General features: G+C 42.4%; 1 protein-coding gene across 1 annotated transcript in view; it reads left to right on the forward strand.

Moving 5' to 3' along the window:
• The window catches only part of PHLPP1 (PH domain and leucine rich repeat protein phosphatase 1), a 218,789-nt gene that overhangs the window by 150,612 nt on the left and 46,234 nt on the right, over positions 1-21,943 (forward strand). Inside the window, exons 5-7 of the mRNA XM_034762095.1 lie at positions 16,501-16,647; positions 17,225-17,455; positions 21,488-21,690. Coding sequence (XP_034617986.1) covers positions 16,501-16,647; positions 17,225-17,455; positions 21,488-21,690 — 581 coding nt within the window. The remainder of the gene's footprint in view (positions 1-16,500; positions 16,648-17,224; positions 17,456-21,487; positions 21,691-21,943) is intronic.

Here is a 21,943-nt window from a genome sequence, read left to right on the forward strand (position 1 = left end):
GGAAACAGGTCTCCATATGGGCTTCCCACCACACAGTCTCTCACCCATGCAGTCATCTCTGCAGAAGATACTTGAATATTTATTACGCCTGAAACAGCAAGGTTTAGCTATCTCCTGAATTAAAGTTCACCTTTTAGCAATTTTGGTATTCCACCCCGAATGGATAACCAGTCTGTTTTTCACCAGACATGTCTATCCATTTCCTGAAGGGCATGGAAAGACTATACCCCTGAATACAAGAACCTGTCCCTCCATGGGACCTAAACCTGGTCTTATCAAAACTTATGGGTCCTCTGTTTGAGCCATTGGCAACATGCCCCTTATCATACCTCTCACGGAAGGTGGCTTTCTTAGTGGCCATTACTTCAGTCTGAGGGTCTTGGAGGTCCCCACCCTCACGTCAGAACCTCAATATACGGTCTCCTCTAAGGATAAGGTGCAGCTACGTCCTCACCCTACCTTCCTCCTGAAGGTGGTTGCCTGATTGTTATGGAACTGGGAAATCTTCTTACCAGTCTCCTACCCGAAGCCACTCGCAACGAGGGAGGAACAGTGTCTTCACGCTCTGGACGTTAGACATCCTGTAGCGTTCTACATAGAAAGGACCAAACCATTCCGTAAATCCACCCAACTCGTCCCTGTGGTAACCGACAGGATGAAAGGTCTCCCCATCTCTTCTCAGAGAATCTCGTCTCGGATCATGTCATGCATCCGCATGTGTTGCGTCCAGGCGATTGTTCCACCACCAGCTACCCTGACCATACACTCTCCAAATGCGCAGGCATCCTCAGAAACATTCCTATCACAAGTCCCTATTCAGGACATTTGCAGAGTAGCGACTTAGTCGTCAGTGCATACTTTTTCTGTTCATTACACCATTACTTAACAGGCTAGGGATGATGCCAGTTTTAACTGAGCAGTTTTGCAGTCAGCATCCCACCGCCTAGGCAACTGTTTGGGAGTCACCTACAGTGGAATGGACATGTGCAAGCACTCGAAGAAAAAACAGTTACTAACCTTTCCGTAACTACTGTTGTTAAAAATGTGTTGCACATCTCTATTCCACAACCTGCCATCCTACCGCTCTACATCAGAGATTAGCTGGGAAAGAAGGAACTGAGGGGGCATGGGATGAGATGGACCCTTTATACTGGCGCTATGTGCACGCGGCAACAGAGGATGCCTGAGCCACCCTGATGGGTATCAGAGGGAAAAATTTCTGGCAGCTGTGCTCAGGGCGCACACACACCCACAGTGGAATGGACATATGCAACCCATCTCAAAGAACAACAGATACGGAAGGTTAGTAACTGTTTTTTCTGAAACTATGGAGGCGCCTACGAGGCATTTGCACCTCTGGCTTGTTACCATTCTTGCTGGAGAAGGAAGTTGGGGAGGAGAAAGTAACATAATGGCGTGTTACTCCTCTACAAGGGTTTGGGGGGCAACCAGCAGACTTACTATCTTCTGTCATCTTCGTGGGTCATACCTCCCTCTTCTGTCTTCCGGTTCATCCCACTATTTCCTTTCCCTCTAGCTTCTTGCTGTGTCTTCCTTCCCCATTGTGGGGGAGGCAATGTCTCCTCTTCAGACTTGTCCCATATGGTTCTCTCCTCCAGCAGAACAAGCTGAAGTGGCTTCCTCAGGTTGCCTCCTTTCTCCGGGAGAGAAAGGGATGTGTGGCGGGAAGCCCTGTAGCCTGCTAGTACCTGTTACAGCACCCTTTGCTAGCCAGATGCAAATGGCTATCGAGAACCAATTTCAGAGCTGTTAACTTTTCCCCTCACCAAACCCGCAAAGACTTGATGAGTGCAGTAGAGAAGGACAAGTGAAGCAATGGCTCTTGGGCCCTATGCTTTAAAGCAGCTGTGCACTCTATTTTTTTTTTTTTTTTTTCAGGGAGATTTTATAAACACAAATCAATCTTCATTTGCTCTTTAAGTTTAAAGGCGGGGTGTGTTATCAGGAGGAAAGGAATGCTGTGCGAGACGGGAAGATTATGGAGGTCCCCTGCACTTTGGAGGCAGGAGTGCCCTTTTTCTGTATCTATCTGTGAGCTTTGTATTTGAAGCAGAAGACTGAAATCTGACCACCTAAGCAAGTATTTAGGACAGAAGTGTTGTCATGACCATGGCATCCCAGAAGTGCATGTTCACTATGAGCCTTAGAGGATTCTCTTTGATTGCCAGAGTTGGTCACAAAAGCTAGCTTCCAACCGGTGCTTGCTACTTCTGAGTTCCATTGACTGCTCATGTTTATGTGGGCTGACAACACTGAGTTGGAATTTAAAACTCCAAACAAAGCACTTAGCTGGAACATGTTCTGTGCAGAATTTGGCTTCTTTAGTTTTATTCAGCCTATAAATACTACTTAGAATTGTTACTGTCTATTTTTGGTACTGTTTCAGGACTTTCATATCCATCATTTTGTCTACTTGTAGTTACACTGTTTAGTTTTTTTCTTTGAAAAACATACAACTAATGTTAAAAAAACCAACAAACCTAAACACAATAAATTATAAAATTCTGGACAAAAATACTGTCAAAACACCAAACTACTATAATTAACTAAATCTGATAGAATGCAAAAACTTTTATGTCTGAAAAAGCACTATTTTGTAAGCAGAACCACCTGAAAGCCGAAACTGTGTAGCATTTCATTTCTGTGTAGTTAAAAAATGAAGACTAAATACAGGATGCTATGAAGTATGCTACAAAGTAAAAAGTGTTATGCTAGTGTAGTTTGTGTAGCACTTATGGTGCATCTGGTGACTTGGATTCTTGTGGAATTTAATGAATCTGCATTACTAAACAGGACTTTGCTGCTGGAAATGCCTGCTTTGGCATGGGTGGACTTTTAAAGCGTATTGAAATAAATAATAGAGATTATGTATTGGTCTACTTCTGACTATTCCTTTTTGATGCAGCTTTAAAGCTGCTAATGTGAATTCTTTTGGTAAGCTTTTGTCTTTCATCCATTTTCACCCATCCCAACCTCCGAAATGATAAGCTGAGATTTTGTACGTTGTGCTATCTTCTAACTTCAAGGACATTTTTATTACCATTTTAGTACAGCTTTTGGAGAAGAATAGCTTGTAATGGAAATGGTGACTGACCTTCAACTAAGTGGTGTTTGCATGTATCACTACAATAAAACTAATTTATTTATAATTCTGTTGTCAATGACATTTTATAGAGATTGAGATGAAGTAGAAATAGAGGTGGCAAATGTGTTAATTCAGTCTCAAGATGTGAGTTTGTAATTACAGTGAACTACATTTCTCTTTTGAGTTGATTAAGTTTAACATACTCATTTTTTTTAACTGCTCAAAGATGGGAGAGAATGATCAAATCAGTACATAAGTATAGCATGAGGTTTACTTTAAAAGGTGGTTAGCAACTAATTAAGAGAGAAAGCATGCTAGGCATTCCAGGGTTTCTGGAGTATGTCTGGAACCCTTCTTAGACCTTCTTTTCTAGTTCTTTGAAGTCTAATGCAAGTTAGTTTACTATTTCATATTATCTGTCACTCTCCCTTTCTGAATGGTTAATTGAAGAGGAATCTGTCCCTTTTTTTAATATATATATATATATATAATATATAGTCTTTGTTTGTAGTCAGTTTGTAGTCTTTGTTAATCTGCTAGTGATCTCGCATCACATCCACTGCTTGCCCTTGTCTGTGTCCTCATGATATGACTATTCAGGAATAGGAGTTGTAGAAAAGTGATGCACTGACTACTTGTGATCAATAAAAGTTCCCCCGGTACTTTCCTTAAGATCAGAGATGTTATTCAAGACTTCCGGGCTCATTTCCAGGGTGGGCATTTATATTCTGCCCATCTGAAATTCCCCCTGGACTTTCAATTGAATAAGATTTTTTTCACTTTTTCCTTATTCAAGAGCTAGTTCTAAATTTATATGGACTTGTTTTTATTTTTGCTTGTCTCTTTGATAAAGTATTTTTCTCTTTCAGCATCAGATACCTAGTAAAATTAATTTGGATGCTCATCCCTATTTTTTTTCTTCTGCTGTTAAGCTTGTTTTAAATGTAATAACTGGACCAGTAAGTTTAAATAGCAGAGACATATTGCCTTCAGTAATTGTTTTAGAAATATATTGAAAAATTACAGCTGAATTTCCTGAGAATAAAATATTATGCTACTTGCTGTTAGATAGGAAAAAGTAGGAGATTAAAATCTTCTCTAGTTTATTTTCACTTAATATTCCCTTTTATCTTGTAATCACATATGGTTAGTATGAAAACACATTGGTGTGCTCAACCTCTAACTTAATTGGACAGCCTTTCTAATTTACATATACTTGGCAGGCTGGGATTCTGGTCAAATCTAGTTTAAATCATACAGTAAACTTTTTTTCTTGATCATATTTTTTTAAAAATGATACTGCATTCTGGAATAGAGTAGTGGAGTTTTTGCTGTCCATCTTATTGAAATTCTGCATATGGTACTTATATATGCTTAATTGAATACAGTTTTTATTTTGGTTACAGTAGTAGTTGGATTATTTGCTTGTTAGCAACAGAAACTGGATGTCAAGAAAATTTGCCATAGCAAGGAAGAGTTGGAGATGGTTGAAAGCATCTTGCGCGGGGAGCTTTGTGTGTAATCATAGTCATTTGAAAAGCTTTTCTAGTATTTTTGGCACTTTTGTTATTTAAGAAGAGATTCCTGAAAGAGAAGGGTCCCTCTCCAAGCAGTCTACTTGCAGTTTAAAACCCACGGTTTCATAATTGTCAGGTTGGCAGTACCCGTCTGCAAAGAGGCACTCAAGAGGTGAGTGCCTCCAATCAGCTGGTTAAGAAACTGCAGTCCTTTTTGCCCGGTGCCTCCTGCAGACTGACATTGGGTTTTCAATTGCTTGGCCCTCAGGCTGAGTCGTAAAGTCTAAATGAACGCCTTCCAGCATATTAAGTTGTCCAACAAATGAGCAGTCTGTTTCCCTGGGCTAGGGTTTTCAGCCCCAGATCTAGGCTCTTTAAATTCAGCCCTTTTATTCGTGCTCCCTGATGAGGCATGTCCCCTTGTTGGGGTTTACACCACTTCACCTGTGGCCGGTAGGGGAACCCGGACTGCCCGCTACTCTAGATTCCAATCCAGGGACCCCTGTACCCAGCAGCTACATACTGCTTGCGTGAATCCGTGAATAGCAGCGTGAATAGTGCTGCTATTTCCATGGGCCTCATCCTACTGAACCTTTTTGTTTCCAGCCCATTTCAGAGCCAGGTTTTTTCTATCTCCAGACCAGAAAGGAGCACCTTTCATCATTCCTCTGGTCCCAGCCAGTAACTGACCTACTAAGGCCAGGCAGCTCCTTTTATCTGGGCCAGCAGTGCTATGATTAGCTGTTGTTAGCTCCTCTAGCTCCTTTGTTCTGAAGATAGACTTCCAGTGTGGAGAGGAGTATAGATTTTCACTTTCATCCCTTAGGATTTCCTTCTCTTTGCAGGTGAGAATAGTCTTTCCCCAAGGAAGTAGTTTGCAATAGGCTATTGCAGAAATTCAGAATTGTAAAATCCTGCTTCCTTGTAAAGTGTAAAGCACCATATAACTTTAGGTTGTTTCCTTTAACAAAATATTTATCTTTTTATGGTCTTACTGCTTTTTGTAATAGAATAAAAGCTTCTTATGACTTGGATGGAATCCTAGTTTGATTTAGCATCTGTGGCTATTTGTATGTTTTGAAAAGTGAGCCACTAAGGTTTGAAGTTGCTCTTTGTGCAATGCGCTACATTTTCTTTGTATATTCTTCAGTGAAAGATATGCTTTCTGTCTGCATATAGAGACTTTGAAGTTCGTCTTCACGAACCAAGGCACCCTTTACTGTGTTGGTTCGAGAAAAAAATGGCAGGATCCCTGTAGTTTAGTACAAATGCTGTAAAACTACCAAGGACTTGGGCTTAACTTTTGTTTGTTTTGTTTATTTGCATGGGGATTTGAAAACATTTTTAGGAGGTAGGGTTATATTTGAGTTTTAGTTACTCATCCAATTAACTATGATTGTTAATTGGTTTGGTAGCCAAAACAAACTCAAATACAATCCTTACCCTAAAATTAACCAATTATCTGTGTCTGTTCCCTGTTTTGGGGTTATTTTCCCTGTCTGCTTTTGTGTGTTGTCATCCCCATTCTCAGATGCATTGGAGACAGTATAATAACTTTGCCTTCAAAATGGAGGGGAAGAGATCTGAAGCACTCCCCTTCTTCTCAGGCATCTGGAGTGAAATCCTGGCTAATTAAACCAATGGGAATGTTTTCATTGACTTCAGCGGGGCCAGGATATCCCTCTGCATCTGGATTATCGCTGAAAGATTGAACAGATCCACCCCCACTTAGCACAATCTTTGAGCCAGCTAGCTGCAGGGAAGGGTTTTCCCACTTGAAGAGAGCTAGAGTAGCAGGGACCTTCATAAAGCTTTGATCCCGACAATTGTGTGACTACTTTAAAGTCTTAATGGCTATACCTTAAAGGGAAAAGAGATGCTGTCTGTCTTGTATTTCTGGCTCTAGGGTAACTAATCCCTTGGGGAGGCATTAACACTATTGTCCAGGAGGATCTCAAATGACAGCTAAGAGACAGTAACTTGGATTATTAGTAGTAAGAAAGAAATTTAAGAATGTAAGCTATTTGGCAAATTCTTGTAATGAGATTGCCAGCCAATGTAGCAGACCTTTGGTGTAGGGGTAGGTTCAGTTCCAATACTTACTTGCCACATCCTGCTTGACTGCTAGCTAGTGCTCTCAATGTTCTGCTGGAGTTGAGGAGAAAATTTTTTTGTGGTGGTGGGGGGCTGTCTGAAATGATGTTCGATTGTAACCATAAAATAGATACATGAAAGAGAGCAGTGGGAATATTGTTTTCTTTCATGTTCGTTACCTTATTACACTTGGGGTATGTCTACCCTACGGGATTATTCCGATTTTACAGAAACCGTTTTTTGGCAACAGATTGTATAAAGTCGAATGTATGCGGCCATACTAAGCACATTAATTTGGCGGTGTGCATCCATGTACCGGGGCTAGTGTCGATTTCCGGAGCATTGCACTGTGGGTAGCTATCCCATAGTTCCCGCAGTCTCCTCCGTCCATTGGAGTTCTGGGTTGAGATCCCAATACCTGATGGGGCCAAAAACATTGTCGCGGGTGGTTCTGGGTACATCCTCCCCCTCCCTCCGGGAAAGCAATGGCAGACAACCGTTTTGCGCCTTTTTCCTGGGTGAACAGTGCAGACGCCAATACTGCGGCAAGCATGGAGCCCGCTCAGGTCAAGACAGCAGGCATGAACATTGTAAACACGTTGCGCGTTATTGTGCAGTTTATGCTGAACCAGAACCTACAAAACCAGGCGACGAGGAGTAGGCTACGGCAGTGTGGCGACTAGAGCGATGAGGACATGGAATTCTATCAAACAGCGGGCCCCGGCACTTTGGAGATCATGCTGTTAATCGGGCAGGTTCATGCCGTGGAACGCCGATTCTGGGCCCGGGAAACAAGCACAGACTGGTGGGACCACATAGTGTTGCAGGTGTGGGACGATTCCCACTGGCTGCGAAACTTTCGCATGCGTAAGGGCACTTTCATGGAACTTTGACTTGCTTTCCCCTGCCCTGAAGCGCCAGAATACCAAGATGAGAGCAGCCCTCACAGTTGAGAAGCGAGTGGCGATAGCCCTGTGGAAGCTTGCAATGCCAGACAGTTACCGGTCAGTCGGGAATCAATTTGGAGTGGGCAAATCTACTGTGCGGGCTGCTGTGATGCAAGTAGCCAAAGCAATCACTGAGCTGCTGCTGTCAAAGGTGGTGACTCTGGGGAAACATGCAGGTCATAGTGGATGGCTTTGCTGCAATGGGATTCCCTAACTGTGGTGGGGCGATAGCTGGAACCCATATCCCTATCTTGGCACCGGGGCACCAGGGCAGCCAGTACGTAAACCGCAAGGGGTACTTTTCAATGGTGCTGCAAGCACTGGTGGATCACAAGGGACGTTTCACCAACATCAACGTGGGATGGCCGGGAAGGGTTCATGACACTCGCGTCTTCAGGAACAATACTCTGTTTAAACGGCTGCAGCAAGGGACTTACTTCCCAGACCAGAAAATAACCGTTGGGGATGTTGAAATGCCTATAGTTATCCTTGAGGACCCAGCCTACCCCTTAATGCCATGGATCATGAAGCCATACACAGGCAGCCTGGACAGTAGTCAGGAGCTGTTCAACTACAGTCTGAGCAAGTGCAGAATGTGCATTTGGGCGTTTAAAAGGTCGCTGGCGCACTTGACTCGCTCAGACCTCAGCCAAACTAATATTCCCATTGTTATTGCTGCTTGCTGTTTGCGCCACAATCTGAGAGAGTAAGGGGGAGACCTTTATGCGGGGGTGGGAGGCTGAGGCAAATCGCCTGGCCGCTGATTACGCGCAGCCAGACACCAGGGCGATTAGAAGAGCACACCAGGAAGCACTGCGCATCAGAGAAGCTTTGAAAACCAGTTTCATGACTGGCCAGGCTACTGTGTGAAAGTTCTGTTTGTTTCTCCTTGATGAAAACCCACTCCCTTGATTGACTCATTCTCTGTAAGCAACCCACTCTCCCCCTTCGATCCCAGCTTGCTTTCAAAGGAAACAAAGTCACTAGTGTTTAAAAATCATGTATTCTTTATTAATTGATTATAAAAAGAGGGAGAGAACTGACAAGGTAGCCCGGGTGTGGTTTGGGAGGAGGAGGATAGGAGGGAAGGAAAAGGCTACTAAAAAAATTCAATATAATGACAGCCTTTTGGCTGGGCTGTCCACTGGGGTGGAGTGGGAGGGTGCACGGAGCCTCCCCCCCGCATTCTTACACATCTGGGTGAGGAGGCTATGGAGCATGGTGAGGGGGGAGGGAGGTTATACAGTGGCTGCAGCGGCACTCTGTCCTCCTGCTGCCGTTCCTGAAGCTCCACCAGATGCCGGAGCATGTCCGTTTATCACGCAGCAGCCCCAGCGTTGCAGCCTGCCACCTCTCATCTCGAGCGTCCCTCATGGGCTCACGTTCACTGGCATCTTTCCTGTACTTTGATACCGTGTCCTTCCATTCATTCAGATGAGCTCTTTCATTGCTGGTGGATTCCATGATTTCCGAGAATATTTTGTCTCATGTCCTTTTTTTTTCCGACGCCTTATCTGAGATAGCCTTTGGGACGGAGGAGGGAGGCTTGAAAAATTTGCAGCTGCGGGAGGGAGGGAAAAAAGGGAGAGAAGTATTTAAAAAGATGCATTTTACAGTACAATGCTTATACTCTTTCACAGTGAACAACACTATGCACATTACATAGCATGTGTGATTTCGGTACAAGGTCGCATTTTGCATCTTAATATTGAGTGCCTGCGGCTTTGGTGTTGGAGAGCACAGACGCAGGTCCGGGCAACAGAATTCGGCTTGCATGCGGCCATGGTAAGCCATTGTCTTTCGGCTTCTGCAGCTTTCCTACAAGCAGCGCCCTCCTTTCCCACATGTCAAGCAAAGCCCGTTGAGTGCTGCGGTTTTCCTGTTAACGTGCAGCAGCAGAAACCAATCTAACTCCCTCCCCCCATTCAATTCTCTGGGATGATCGCTTTATCCCTCCCCCCACCGCGTGGCTGGTATCGGGGAAAGATTTCCCCCCCACCCCCACCCCCACCCCCTGCTCTGCTTGGCTAACTGCAGGGAAGGATTTCTTTTCAGCCACAGGCAAACAGCCCAGTAGGAACGGCCACCTCTGTCCTCTTAATTAAATTCCTGTATTTCAACCAGGTTACCATGAACGATATCACTCTCCTGAGGATAACACAGCAAGATAAAGAATGGATGTTGCTTGAATGCCAGCAAACACTGGGACCATACGCTGCCAGGCTTTGTCATGCAATGATACCAGATTACTTGCTACTAGCATGGCGTGGTCAAGTGTCCTACCATGGAGGACGGAATAAGGCTGCACTGCCAAGAAACCTTGTGGGAAGGCTTTTGAAGTACCTCCGGGAGAGCTTCATGGAACTGTCCCTGGAGGATTTCCGCCCCATCCCCAGTCACGTTAACAGACTTTTCCAGTAGCTGCACTGGCTGCGAATGCATCCCTAGTCCTCAGGGCAAATTAATCATTAAAAAACGCTTGCTTTTAAACCATGCTTTATATTTACAAAGGTACACTAACCGGCGGTCCCTTCCATGGCCTCATTGTCTGGGGGTTGGGAGGGTGCTTCAGTAAGGCTGAGAAAAAGATCCTGGCCGTTGGGGAGAACGGAGTGCTGTGTGCTCTCCACAAGGTCGTCGTCGTCGTCGTCCTCCTCTTCCCCATCCGCAGAATCCTCAGGCATGGCTGAGATTACCCCGCCTCGGAATCCACGGTCAGAGGTGGGGTAGTGGTGGTGGCCCCCCTTAGAATTGCATGCAGCTCAGTGTAGAAGCGGCATGTCTGCGGCTCTGACCCGGAGCGACTGTTTGCCTCCTTTGTTTTTTGATAGGCTTGTCTGAGCTCCTTGACTTTCACGCGGCACTGTAGTGAGTCCCTATTGTGGCCTCTCTCCATCATGCCCTTGGAGATTTTTTTCAAATGTTTTGGCATTTCGTCTTTTGGAACGTAGTTCTGCTAGCACAGAATCCTCTCCCCATATAGCGATCAGATCCAGTATCTCCCGTACGGTCCCTGCTCGTGCTCTTTTTCGATTCTCGGACTGCATTGTTACCTGTGCTGATGAGCTCTGCATGGTCACCTGTGCTCTGCATGCTGTGCAAACAAGAAATGTAATTCAAAAGTTTGCAGGGCTTTTCCTGTCTACCTGGCCAGTGCATCTGAGTTCAGATAGTGCACCATTGTGACCTCTCTGGACAACTATGGGATAGCTCCCGGATACCGATACCGTCGCATTGTGGCCACACTAACTCTAATCCGAAATGGCAATACCGATTTCAGCACTACTCCCCTCATCGGGGAGGAGTACAGATATTAAGAGCCCTTTATATCGAAGTAAAGGGCTTTGTTGTGTGGACGGGTGCAGGGTTAACTCGGTTTAACGCTGCTAAATTCGAGATAAACTCCTAGTGTAGACCAGGCCTAGGTATCCTGGTCGGATATAGTAAAAATCACCTTTTGTATAAACACTTTTGATAAGAATCAGACAAACTGGTTATGTCAGGCCAACTTCTATAGCTTTGCTTCACTAACAGCACATAGCTAGCTTTACTGTAACACTTATTTCAAACATACTGGAACACAAATGCTACGTAGTATAATCAATATTCCTTTTTTGTGCTCTTCAGGTGGATCAGAATCCTAAAGTTAGAAACCATGATAAACGTGCACATATTACTGTGATAGAGAACTTGGCTTATTGATCTCCCCCTTTCCTCCCCCCTCCCTCCCCACCCACTTTCATATATGTCAAACTAGTCTCTCCTAAATTGGCAGCTTCAGGAACAAATAATGTGGATGTTATTTGGCTCAGTTATAACAGTTAGTGTTCAATCATATTGCATGTTCAAAGACCAGGGTTGACATGTAAGCTAGAGCAAAATGCTGAAAGTTAGGACTCTTTTTGGTCAGGGAAATTATAGAAGGCTCAGAATCAAGTTTTCTGATCTTGGTGTGTTCAGGAGAGGAAGGAAGCACAATTCTACAAGTGTGGTTTGTTTGTTTTTTTTTAAGAATGGCAAAGATCTAGAGACAGGAGGGAGGAAATGACTTATCTTGAATTATGGAGTCAGTGTGTCATCAAGTAGTTAACAAATTATGTATATTGTGGAGTTTTCTTCCTACCAAGGAATGCTGCAAAGGCATGAATGTTGCTTGTCACCACTTTTCTAGTTAATACTGTCAGCACAATGTAATGATTTAGGAGAAAGGGAAACAGTGAATATTTAATTCTTTAAAGCCCGATTCCTTGTTCAAACTTGTCAGCAGAGAATTGTAGTCAGTTACATACCTTCATGGTATCCTACTTGTATCAGAGACAATGTCAGTTAATGGCATAACTCTCTAAATATAAAAAACATTGGATGCAAAGTCAGTATTTCAGATCAGTTCATTTTTGGCAATGCTCCATAATAACACAAACACCCTAGACCATTAGGGATTCGTGCTGTTAATAATTAATGTGAAGCAGGTGACTAAGATGTGAGCTTGACTTACTATCTTAATTCTCTGAGCAACTGCCCACCAGCCTTCATTACTAATATATCTGCTGGATAATTTACACTGCTGTATGAAAAATGTAGCTTTAGCATCTTGGAACTGAGAGAAAACACAGAGATGGAAATAAACACCACCCTCTGCTTATCTTAAATTACCCTCTAATGTGGGGGGATAATTCTAAGTGTACAGTCCTTCTTTCCAACTTTTCTTTAAATGTAATTTAGCAATCATTATCATCTTCTGTGTGGTGTTTGAAACCTACTCAAGAAGCAGTTTAAGTATCTACCAGTTGATAATTTCATGTTATTCAAAGAGCACTACTTTTTTGTGTGTTTTGAATCTCCACTTGTAAGTCTTCAAGCTGGCAACACTCTGATACCATAGCCTATTTGGTGATTATTAAACTGGCTAATTTTCTTACGGCTGATTAAAACAAATATTAATTTTTTTTAGAGTTTCCATGGATGTAGATGTATTGACTGTCACTTTCTCTCTTCTGCCCTCCATCTACCCTCTTTTTTACTTATTTGCATAAGTATTGCAAATTGAAGTTATGTTGAAATATTATTTCTGTGTAACTCTGGGTCCATTATGCATCACACTCATGTTAGTGTTTGCTGCAATCTCGTCCGAGGGGAAAGTAACAATGAAGTTTTATCACTGGATCACTGAGATGTAATCCGTTAACTGATTTTCTTCCTGACATCATAACACTTTCCTGTTGATCAGCGAGAGGTGTGAAATGAAGCTGACAAGTGGAAAGCTTACCCTGGTGAACGAAGGACCTCGACCATCTATTTCTCAGAAAACTAGGTGACTAGGCCAAAAAAAGGCAAATGAAATTCAATGTTAAGTACAAAGTAATGCAAGTTAAAAAAACATAATCCCAACTACACATACAAAACTGAGGTCTAAATTACCAGTTACCACTCAAAAGAGATCTTGAAGGAGTCGTGGCTAGAGTTCTCTGGAAACCTCGCTCAGTGTGCAGTGGCAGTCCAAGTTAACACTGTTAGTAACCATTAAGAAAGGGGTAGAGAATATCATGACACTATATAAATCAATGGTATGCCCACACCTTAAATACTGCATGCAGTGCTGGTCACCCCATCTCAAAAAAGTGGAAAAAGTATTGAGAAGGACAACAAAAATGATTAGGGCTATTGAAAGCTTCCATATGAGAAGAAAGTAAAAGGACTGGGACTGTTCATCTTGGAATAGAGGCAATATGATAGAGGTCTATACAATCATGAATGGGGTAGAGAAAGTAAATAATGAGGTGTTATTTACTCCTTCCCATAACACAAGTACCAGGGGTCACCTATTAAAATTAATAGGCAGCAGTATTAAAATAAACATAAGAAAGTACTTCTTCATAAGAACCACAGTCAATCTGTGAAACTCCTTGTCAGTGGATGTTGTGAAGACCAGAAGTATACTTAGATTCAACAAAGAATTGGATCTATCCTCCAGGAACTTGGCTATCAATGGCTATTAGCCAGATGGTCAGGAACACAACCTCATGCTGTGGGTATCCCCAAGTCTCTCCCTGCCTGACATTGGGACTGGATGATGGGGATGGATCACTTGGTAATTGCCCTGTTCTATTCATTCCCTCTGAAGCATCTGGAACTGGCCACTTTCGGAAAACAGGATATAGTGACCCATTATTGCCATTGTCATTGAAGTCTCTGTAAATGTTACACATCTTCACTGTCTCAGCTTCCAGTGACACAGACCTCCCCTCTTCGATATATCTACAGTCTAACTACAGTCTGAAGGCATTATTTATATCTTGATGGGGAAGAAGTTTTCATCAGTGGCTGCATATTGTGTGTTAGTCAACATTGCAGCACATGCAAGCTGGCTAATTGGATTGTTCCCTATCTTTTTTAAATCTTTTTGTAGTTTTTATTTTCTAACACTTTGATTGCTTTGCTTGTACTAACTTTCTAATTGGAGAACAAATCATTTTAGGATATTAATGCATCTGGGCAGTCCCCTGGCTGCAGACTTTTAAAGGCATGCTTTTAGAGCTCTTTTTTATCTATACCATTAGTGTTAGTAGGTGTGTTACCATTTTCACTGATTTTATATAAGAACACAAAGGAACTGAAATTTAGTGACGGGGAAAATGAAGTCTGAATAAAATGCATTAGTTAGCCATGCCAGAAAAGAGCTTCCTCTCATCCATTGGCTCTGACACAGATCTTTTCATTCATCCTGTTAGTTGCCTTTAGGCACGCCTCCCAGTGGTTGTTAGGCAACCATAACAATGTTGCACATGCAGGCTGTGTAATTGGATTGTCCTCTACCTTTTTTTTAACCAGTCTTTTTTTGCATTTTTAACTTTTTAAACAAGATGAGTATAGGCTGCATATGCAAGTTTTCCTTTGAGGAGATATGAGAAAACTAAGATTTTAGGAATCCCATGACACATGTCAGGAGGATAAAATTATGAAATCAGTATAATTGCAGACATCCTTGTAGATATACCGAATTGAGATTTTAAGGAAGTGCTTCTTCCATTACCAAAAGGGTTGCTAAATTTCAGTTTACTGTAATGGATGTTCCTTTTCAGTTCAAATTAACATAAAAATCTTTTAAGAATTTTCCAGTTGAGAGATGAAGTCTGCACAGATGAACAAAACTGAGCCATGCAGCATAGGTTTTTCAGTTCAAAGGGCGTATGCAGAGGGAATCATGCACCTGATAACTGATGCTGATAACTATACGAGCGGTCCTCTAGCATGAAGCATGTTAGAATACAGTAGTACTTCAGTGCAAGATCAAATGCCATAGAAGACCTTGTTAAAAGTAAAATCTACCATACGATTCTGACAGGGTTAGGGTAAATCTACTGTGCTCTGATGCACTTGTAGAAAATGAATTTAGTGTTTCACTCTGGGTTCTCTCTTATGCCTATATACCAAATGGTGCGTTGACATCAAGGGAACCAACAAACTTTCAGTGGCCCACTTAAGTGTCTTTAACTGAGCTTACAAATCTGTGTATGACACCCAGAAAGTACAAACCTGAAATGCACACCAGCAGCATTCAAATAATCAAACTGTGAGGTTGCACTCTACATGATTTTATGAAAATATGCAAATGAGTGTGAATATAATGTAACTGGAATATGCTTCATGCAGAAGGTCTCTTGTAAGGTATCCATTACAAAGCTTATAATCTACTGTGTGTGGTCATCCTATTTGTATAAATGTATCACTCTTGTCTCTGAAACTAGAAAAATGAAATATAACTCTGAGGTCCTATTGTATTTATGCAAAGTGTGGGCCATTAATGGTGGTTTGGAATCTTGGTGGCTCCCATCAACCAGGACAATTGACTGTGGATGGCTCTGTTTGGTTGCAGGCCTTCCTGTGAGTCAGGCTGGGAGGAATGAGGGCTTGGAGTTTTATAGTGACGTGATCATGTCACCTGAACTGGAATCCATCTTTAACCTGGTGCTTTTCCATATAGAAGGAGGGGTGGGAACCCAGAGAGGGGCAAAGGATTCCTGCCTTGTGCAAAAGATATATAAAGGGGTGGAACAGACCAAAGGGGGCTGCAATCATGAGAAATCTCCTAGCTACCATCTGAGTTGGAACAAGGGCTGTACCAGGGGAAAGTATTGTGTCCAGACTAGGAAGGCATCCAGTCTGTGATAAAAGCTTATTGAAACATCTGAGGGTGAGATTTTGTCTGTATCCAGTTTTTCTTACTGTTCTAGGTTTAGATTTGCGTGTTTTATTTTATTTTGCTTGGTAATTCACTTTGTTCTGTCTGTTATTACTTGGAACCACTTAAATCCTACTTTTTGTATTTAATAAAATCACTTTTTACTTATTAATTAATCCAGAGTATGTATTAATGCCTGGAGGGGCAAACAGCTGTGCATCTCTTTCTCTGTGTTACAGAGGACAAACCATTTGAGTTTATCCTGTATAAGTTTTATACAGGGTAAAACGGATTTATTTGCGGTTTGGACCCCATTGGGAGCTGGGCATCTGAGTGTTGGAGACAGGAACACTTCTTAAGCTGTTTTCAGTTAAGCCTGCAGCTGTTGGGGGAAGTGGTTCAGACCTAGGTCAGTGTTTGTAGCAGGCTAACATGTCCGGCTCAAACCAGGCAGGGTTCTGAAGTCCCAAGCTGTCAGGGAAAACTGGCTTTCAGGTAGTCCCAGCACATCAGTTAGCAGGCCCAAGGGGGTTTCTGTGATCCAACCCGTCACACAAACGTACATTATATTTCGGTTACTACAAGGCAACTATAGTAACTTGGTGCATTTCATATTCCATTTCCTTAAAGTGTGTTTTCCTCTGTTTCTTCTTATAGGTTCACAAAGTTGAAGAGCCTTAACCTTTCCAATAATCATTTAGGAGACTTCCCATTGGCAGTTTGCAGTATTCCAACCCTGACTGAACTCAATGTGTCCTGTAATGCCCTCAGAAGCATTCCAGCAGCTGTAGGCGATATGCATAAGTATGTATTTTTAAACTTCGTATACATGCTCAGTGGGATCCTATTGGTATACACAATAGAAGATTGTGACACCCCCCCCCCCCACCCTGCGCATGTCTTACTATATGTATGTATACACTCTTTCACTTACTGGACTGTTTGTCACAGAGGGCTTGCTTTTATGCTCGTGTTGAGCAATCAGGAACAGCAGGTGTGGGAAGGGTCTTCTGTGTTTGTAGCTTTTCTATTCTCAATATAATTTTAAAAATAGCCTTATTAATATTGGGAAGACAAATTTAAAATCCATTTCTTGTAGAAACAAAGCTAATTGTGTAAGATATAAAGAAGGCTGTGGTACATGCAAGAGAAGTGGGAATTCTGGAAACGTTTGAAGATGTGACACCGCTATGGTCCACAGTGCAGAATTAACAGGGCTTGTAAGATTTTTGTCGTATTTTTTGCAGACCTATGTTATGCTTATCTTTAAACTTTTTCCTCATTAGTCCATTTTTTGCAACTTTAGTTGCCACGATTTGTGCTGAATATGTGTTCATAACCAGGAAATGTAGTTTAAACGGTCATTTCATTTTTTCCCTAGTTTGCAGACGTTTTTGTTGGATGGTAACTTTCTCCAGTCCCTTCCTGCTGAATTGGAGAGTATACATCAGCTGAACTATCTGAGTCTTTCCTTCAACGAATTCACTGACATTCCAGGGGTACTAGAGAAGCTGACTGCCATGGATAAACTTTGTATGTCTGGAAACTGTATGGAGACCCTCAACCTACAGACTTTAAGAAGAATGCCTCATATTAAACATGTGGATCTAAGGTAAACACTTGAGGGGAAAATAAGCAAACCTGAATTATTGGTGTAGAAGTTACTTTCTTACATGGGGATAGTTGGCCCTGGGTGTAATGCTGTTTATATTAGTTCATCTTCCCACATTTCAGATCATACTATACAAACTCTCACTGCTTGTGATGACTAGAATTCTTTTGGGAAAAGGCAGCGGTTAGGGAAATGAAGGATTTAATGTTTTAAAAAAAAAAATCTGTAAATTTAAAAAGGGGGGGAAAGAAAACACCTTGCAATATCACCGACAGGCTCAACCAGGTCAAGGTTTCACTGTGCAAGTAGTGTATAAACATACAATAAATGATAGTCCTCTGTCTGAAGGAGTTTACAACTTAAAAGACAAGAAATAACAGATGGACTAGACAAACAAGTGGACAGTAAAAGGGAGAGACCAAGGAACAAAAATGTGATTCTGCACAGATTAGTTATCTGGACAATACCTAGCCAAATTTACCATGTGTAATATTTTATTGATGATCTCAGCAGTGTGTTGACAAGTCATCTATATAAACAACTGTGGTGGGGCTCCCCTCCCTGCTAGGTTGTTTCAAATTCTTATAATGGTTGGGGAAGCATGAATTCACCCAGGAATCACTCCAGTGCACAGCTCTCTCCCAATGCCTTTATTAGCATGAACAGAATCCCAGTGTAATTAAATAGACAGTCATTAGGCATATGACATAAATCCAAAATGGCTAAAAGGACGTCTCCCTTCATCACAAACAGTCTCAGGGCCCCTCGGAGCCTCGGCCTCGGTCATGGATTAAGTCATCTCCTTCCCTTTGTATAGTAGCCAATTCTTACCGCATGCTTAGATTGCTTATTAGGCCAATCCCTGAGCCCCAAGTTCAGACTTTTGGCCTGCTGTGTTCTTTTAGTGGTAGCATGTTCCCTCTCCACCACTTGGAAGAGAGCTAGCACCTAAGTAAGGATGGAATGTCCTGCCAGTTTTCTAGTCAACCAGGGTTCTGTGTGGGTGGAGAGGCCAGTTTCTTCATTCTCTGTCCAATCCTAACCCATCAGGCTCTGGGGGAGGGGCAGCCTTCACAGCACTGGTGCAATGCTGATGAGCGAAGGAGTGCGAGGTTCCAAACAGAACTGGATTTCGGAGTGCTTTTGGTAACTCAGTTAATATAACTGAAATGTACTGTACACCACATTGTCACATAGCCCTAATGAAGGAGGGCCAGTGCAATGATGGATCCATGAGGGAAGTATTCAGATACTGCAAAGGGATCCTTAGTCTGTTTTTTTTTTTTAATCACTTTCTAAAATTGTATGTGGGCTTCTCTTTATGAAATTGATTTTTCACATCCATTATTAGAACTTGAGTTTTAATCGGAACCCTTTACGAAGTGCAGCTCATTTAGGAGAAGTCAGACTGCTCATTGTGAAAAGGGTGCAAGCCCTAGAAACACACTCTACTCAGCACTAAGGAGCAGGGCTGGTGCTACCATTTAGGCAAACTAGGCAGTTGCCTAGGGCGCCAAGATTTGGGGGCGCCAATAAGCAGTGCCTCCACTTTTTTTTTTTTAAAGCTTTCCTACGCCCCCTCCCCGAGCACGCGGTCACCGCTCCACTTCTCCCGCCTCCCAGGCTTGCAGCGCCAATCAGCTGTTTGGCGCAGCAAGCCTGGGAGGGGAGGAGAATTAGAGCGGGGGCGGCGTGCTTGGGGAGGAGGCGAAGCAGAGGTGAGCTGGGGTGGGGAGCTGCTGCACGGCTCCCCAAGGAGGGGGGGAGTTACCCCGTGGGGGGGGTGGGGGGGAGCTGCCACAGGGCAGGGGGGGGGCGCAAGGTGGAAGTTTCGCCTCGGGTGCGAAACTTCCTTGCACCGGCCCTGCTAAGGAGGCCTCAACTGGAGTGCTGTGTCAAGTTCTAGGCACCATGCGTCAGGAAACACAAAATTGTAGGAAAAAAAAGAGCAACAAAAGTGATTAAAGGTCTAGAAAACATGACCTACAAGGAAAGATTGAAAATACTGGGTGTGTTTAGCCTAAAGAAGAGGGGTGACCTAAGTCTTCAAGTACGTAAAAGGCTGTTATAAAGAGAGTGATAAATTGTTCTCCTTAGGCACTGAGGACAGGAGAGGAAGTAATGGACTTAAACTGCAGCAAGGGAAATTTCAGTTAGACATTAGGAAAAACTTCCTAACTGTAAGGGTAGTTAAGCCCTGGAGCAAATTACCTTGGGAGGTTGCGGAATATCTGTCATTGGAGGTTTTTAAGAACCGGTTAGACAAACACCTGTCAGAGAAGTCTAGAGATACTTAATCCTTCCTCTGTGCGGGGGACTGGACTAGATAGCCAATCAAGATCCCTTCCAGTCCTGCAATTTTATGATTCTGTGGAACATATGGTATCATTTTCAGAGGTGCTAAACACCTCCGATAATAGGGCTAATTTTTTTTTGTAAGGAGGGAAAAATTGGAAGATTAGAAGAGTCGTTTGAGTACAAACCAGTTTTTTCATTCAATTTAAATAGCAATGACTGTATATCCTATGGTAACAGTGAATAATATTGGATACAGAAGCTGCTACCCAGGAACCAACTCTCGTTATAATGACTGATTTTATTTTTTTTTTTAACTCATTGGTCCTTTGGCAATGGGAGGAGGAAGCTCTTGATCTTTAGGAGAAATGTAAGTGTTCACTGTGCATCCAGTGATCCAGTCCTATCTGTGTAATGTCAAGGAGCTTTTGCTGTCTATTAGCCAACCAGGTTTATACTACTTGAAGTAAGAAAGAAAAATCATGAAATCCCGATGGCTGTAACAAGCTCAGCTTTTGAACATGAATATTATTACTCGGTGGCCTTATAGTAGAGATAGCTGAACCAAAATAGTGTGTCAAAATATCCTGAACTTTGGAAAAGTCTGCTGCTCAGGGCCCATCTCTGTCGGCTGCTTCCTTGTACCCCAGGAGATGAACATCACTTTTTTAATAATGAATGTAGTACTCCAACACCTTGAGTGTTGTGTGTTGAATTTGTTCATGACCCATATCTGCTACATGGTATGTATAATGCTGCAATGAAACCGGGGCAAGCATTTCCTGTCTAGTTAAAAACACCAATTTAAAAAAAAAAGGTGAATACAGATTTTTTTTGTTTTTTTGTTTTGTTTTTTAGTTAGGTTTCACTGCTAAGGCAAAAATTTTTTGAAGTGCACTGAAATCTTCTTGCTCCTTTTTATAGATCATCGTTATGCTCATAACAATTCTTGGGGAGGTCATTGAGAACTGGCTGGCTTCAATCTAGTAACTGCTACATTGAAAACAGTAAGAGCTGTTCTTGTCTACACAGTGGATTAGTGTGTGACAGGCTGGTGCACTGTAGATTCATACCCAGACTTGCTGCACACTAATTCACTGGATTAGATAAGCCCTTACTTCCAGATCCTCTCCCCTCGTTACCTTTTGAGTTCAGTACGCTTTCTCTGACTCGGTATTTGGTTGCCTTGGAAGGTGGTGATGTGAGTGACTGTGTGTGTGGAATTTAAAATTTTGGATCTTGCCTTTCAGTAAGTCAGACTCCCAGTATTTTCAGCTTCTCACTTCGGCACCTGAAGTACGTACTGGTACTCGGCCTGTCCAGCAGATGATTACTATGGTTCCTTGAAGGCTAACAGAACTGTAAAGGTTTTTACTTTTCTGTGCTACTTTAGAGTAAATCACAGCAAGATCACCTTTATTGTTTTAGACACCATAATAATAGTCTTGCTCGGTAGATCTCAAAGCATTCCTCAAAAGAGGTCAGTGTTGTTATCCCAGTATAACAGTAGATATGATAAGACTTGAACCGTCCTGTTTAAAAATATCCCAAAGGAGAGAGAAGAATAAAGCAATTAAAATTGAAGTAGGTGGGGATCCTGAGGCTTATCATTTTGATCCAGCCATTGGGGAATAGCTTAATTGGAGAGCAAAGTTTATCTTTTCCTCTACCCTGCCAGAAGGGACTGTGTAGTAATTGTGTACTAGCAACTTTTATTTTTTCCCCTTCCTTTGCAAGATTGAATGTAATTAGGAGGCTGGTGGCAGATGACGTAGACTTCCTGCATCATGTGACACAGTTAGACCTACGAGACAATAAACTCGGCGAACTAGATGCAACAGTTTTCAACAACATCGAAGTGCTGCACTGTGAACGAAACCAGCTGGTGACCCTCAAAATCAGTGGATATTTTCTCAAAGCTCTTTATGCCTTTTCAAATGGTAAGGCTGTTTTCAAGGCTATCATGTTGAGGTCTGTCTTTTAGTTACCTGGTTTTCATACAGCTGAATTAATGCTTATTAAATGGAATACACATAATTGGGCTTAATCAAGGAGTCTGTTCACGTGACCTTTGGATAAATGAGAACTTTTACCTACATCATGTCCAGGGTAATTTTAAGTTTCAAAATTTATGTTCAAATGACTAAATGGCTGACTTGAAGGACACAGCACCATAGAAATTTAGAATGAAGG

Source organism: Trachemys scripta, chromosome 2 (assembly GCF_013100865.1).
Source record: "Trachemys scripta elegans isolate TJP31775 chromosome 2, CAS_Tse_1.0, whole genome shotgun sequence".
In the NCBI taxonomy this organism is placed as follows: Eukaryota; Metazoa; Chordata; order Testudines; family Emydidae; genus Trachemys; species Trachemys scripta.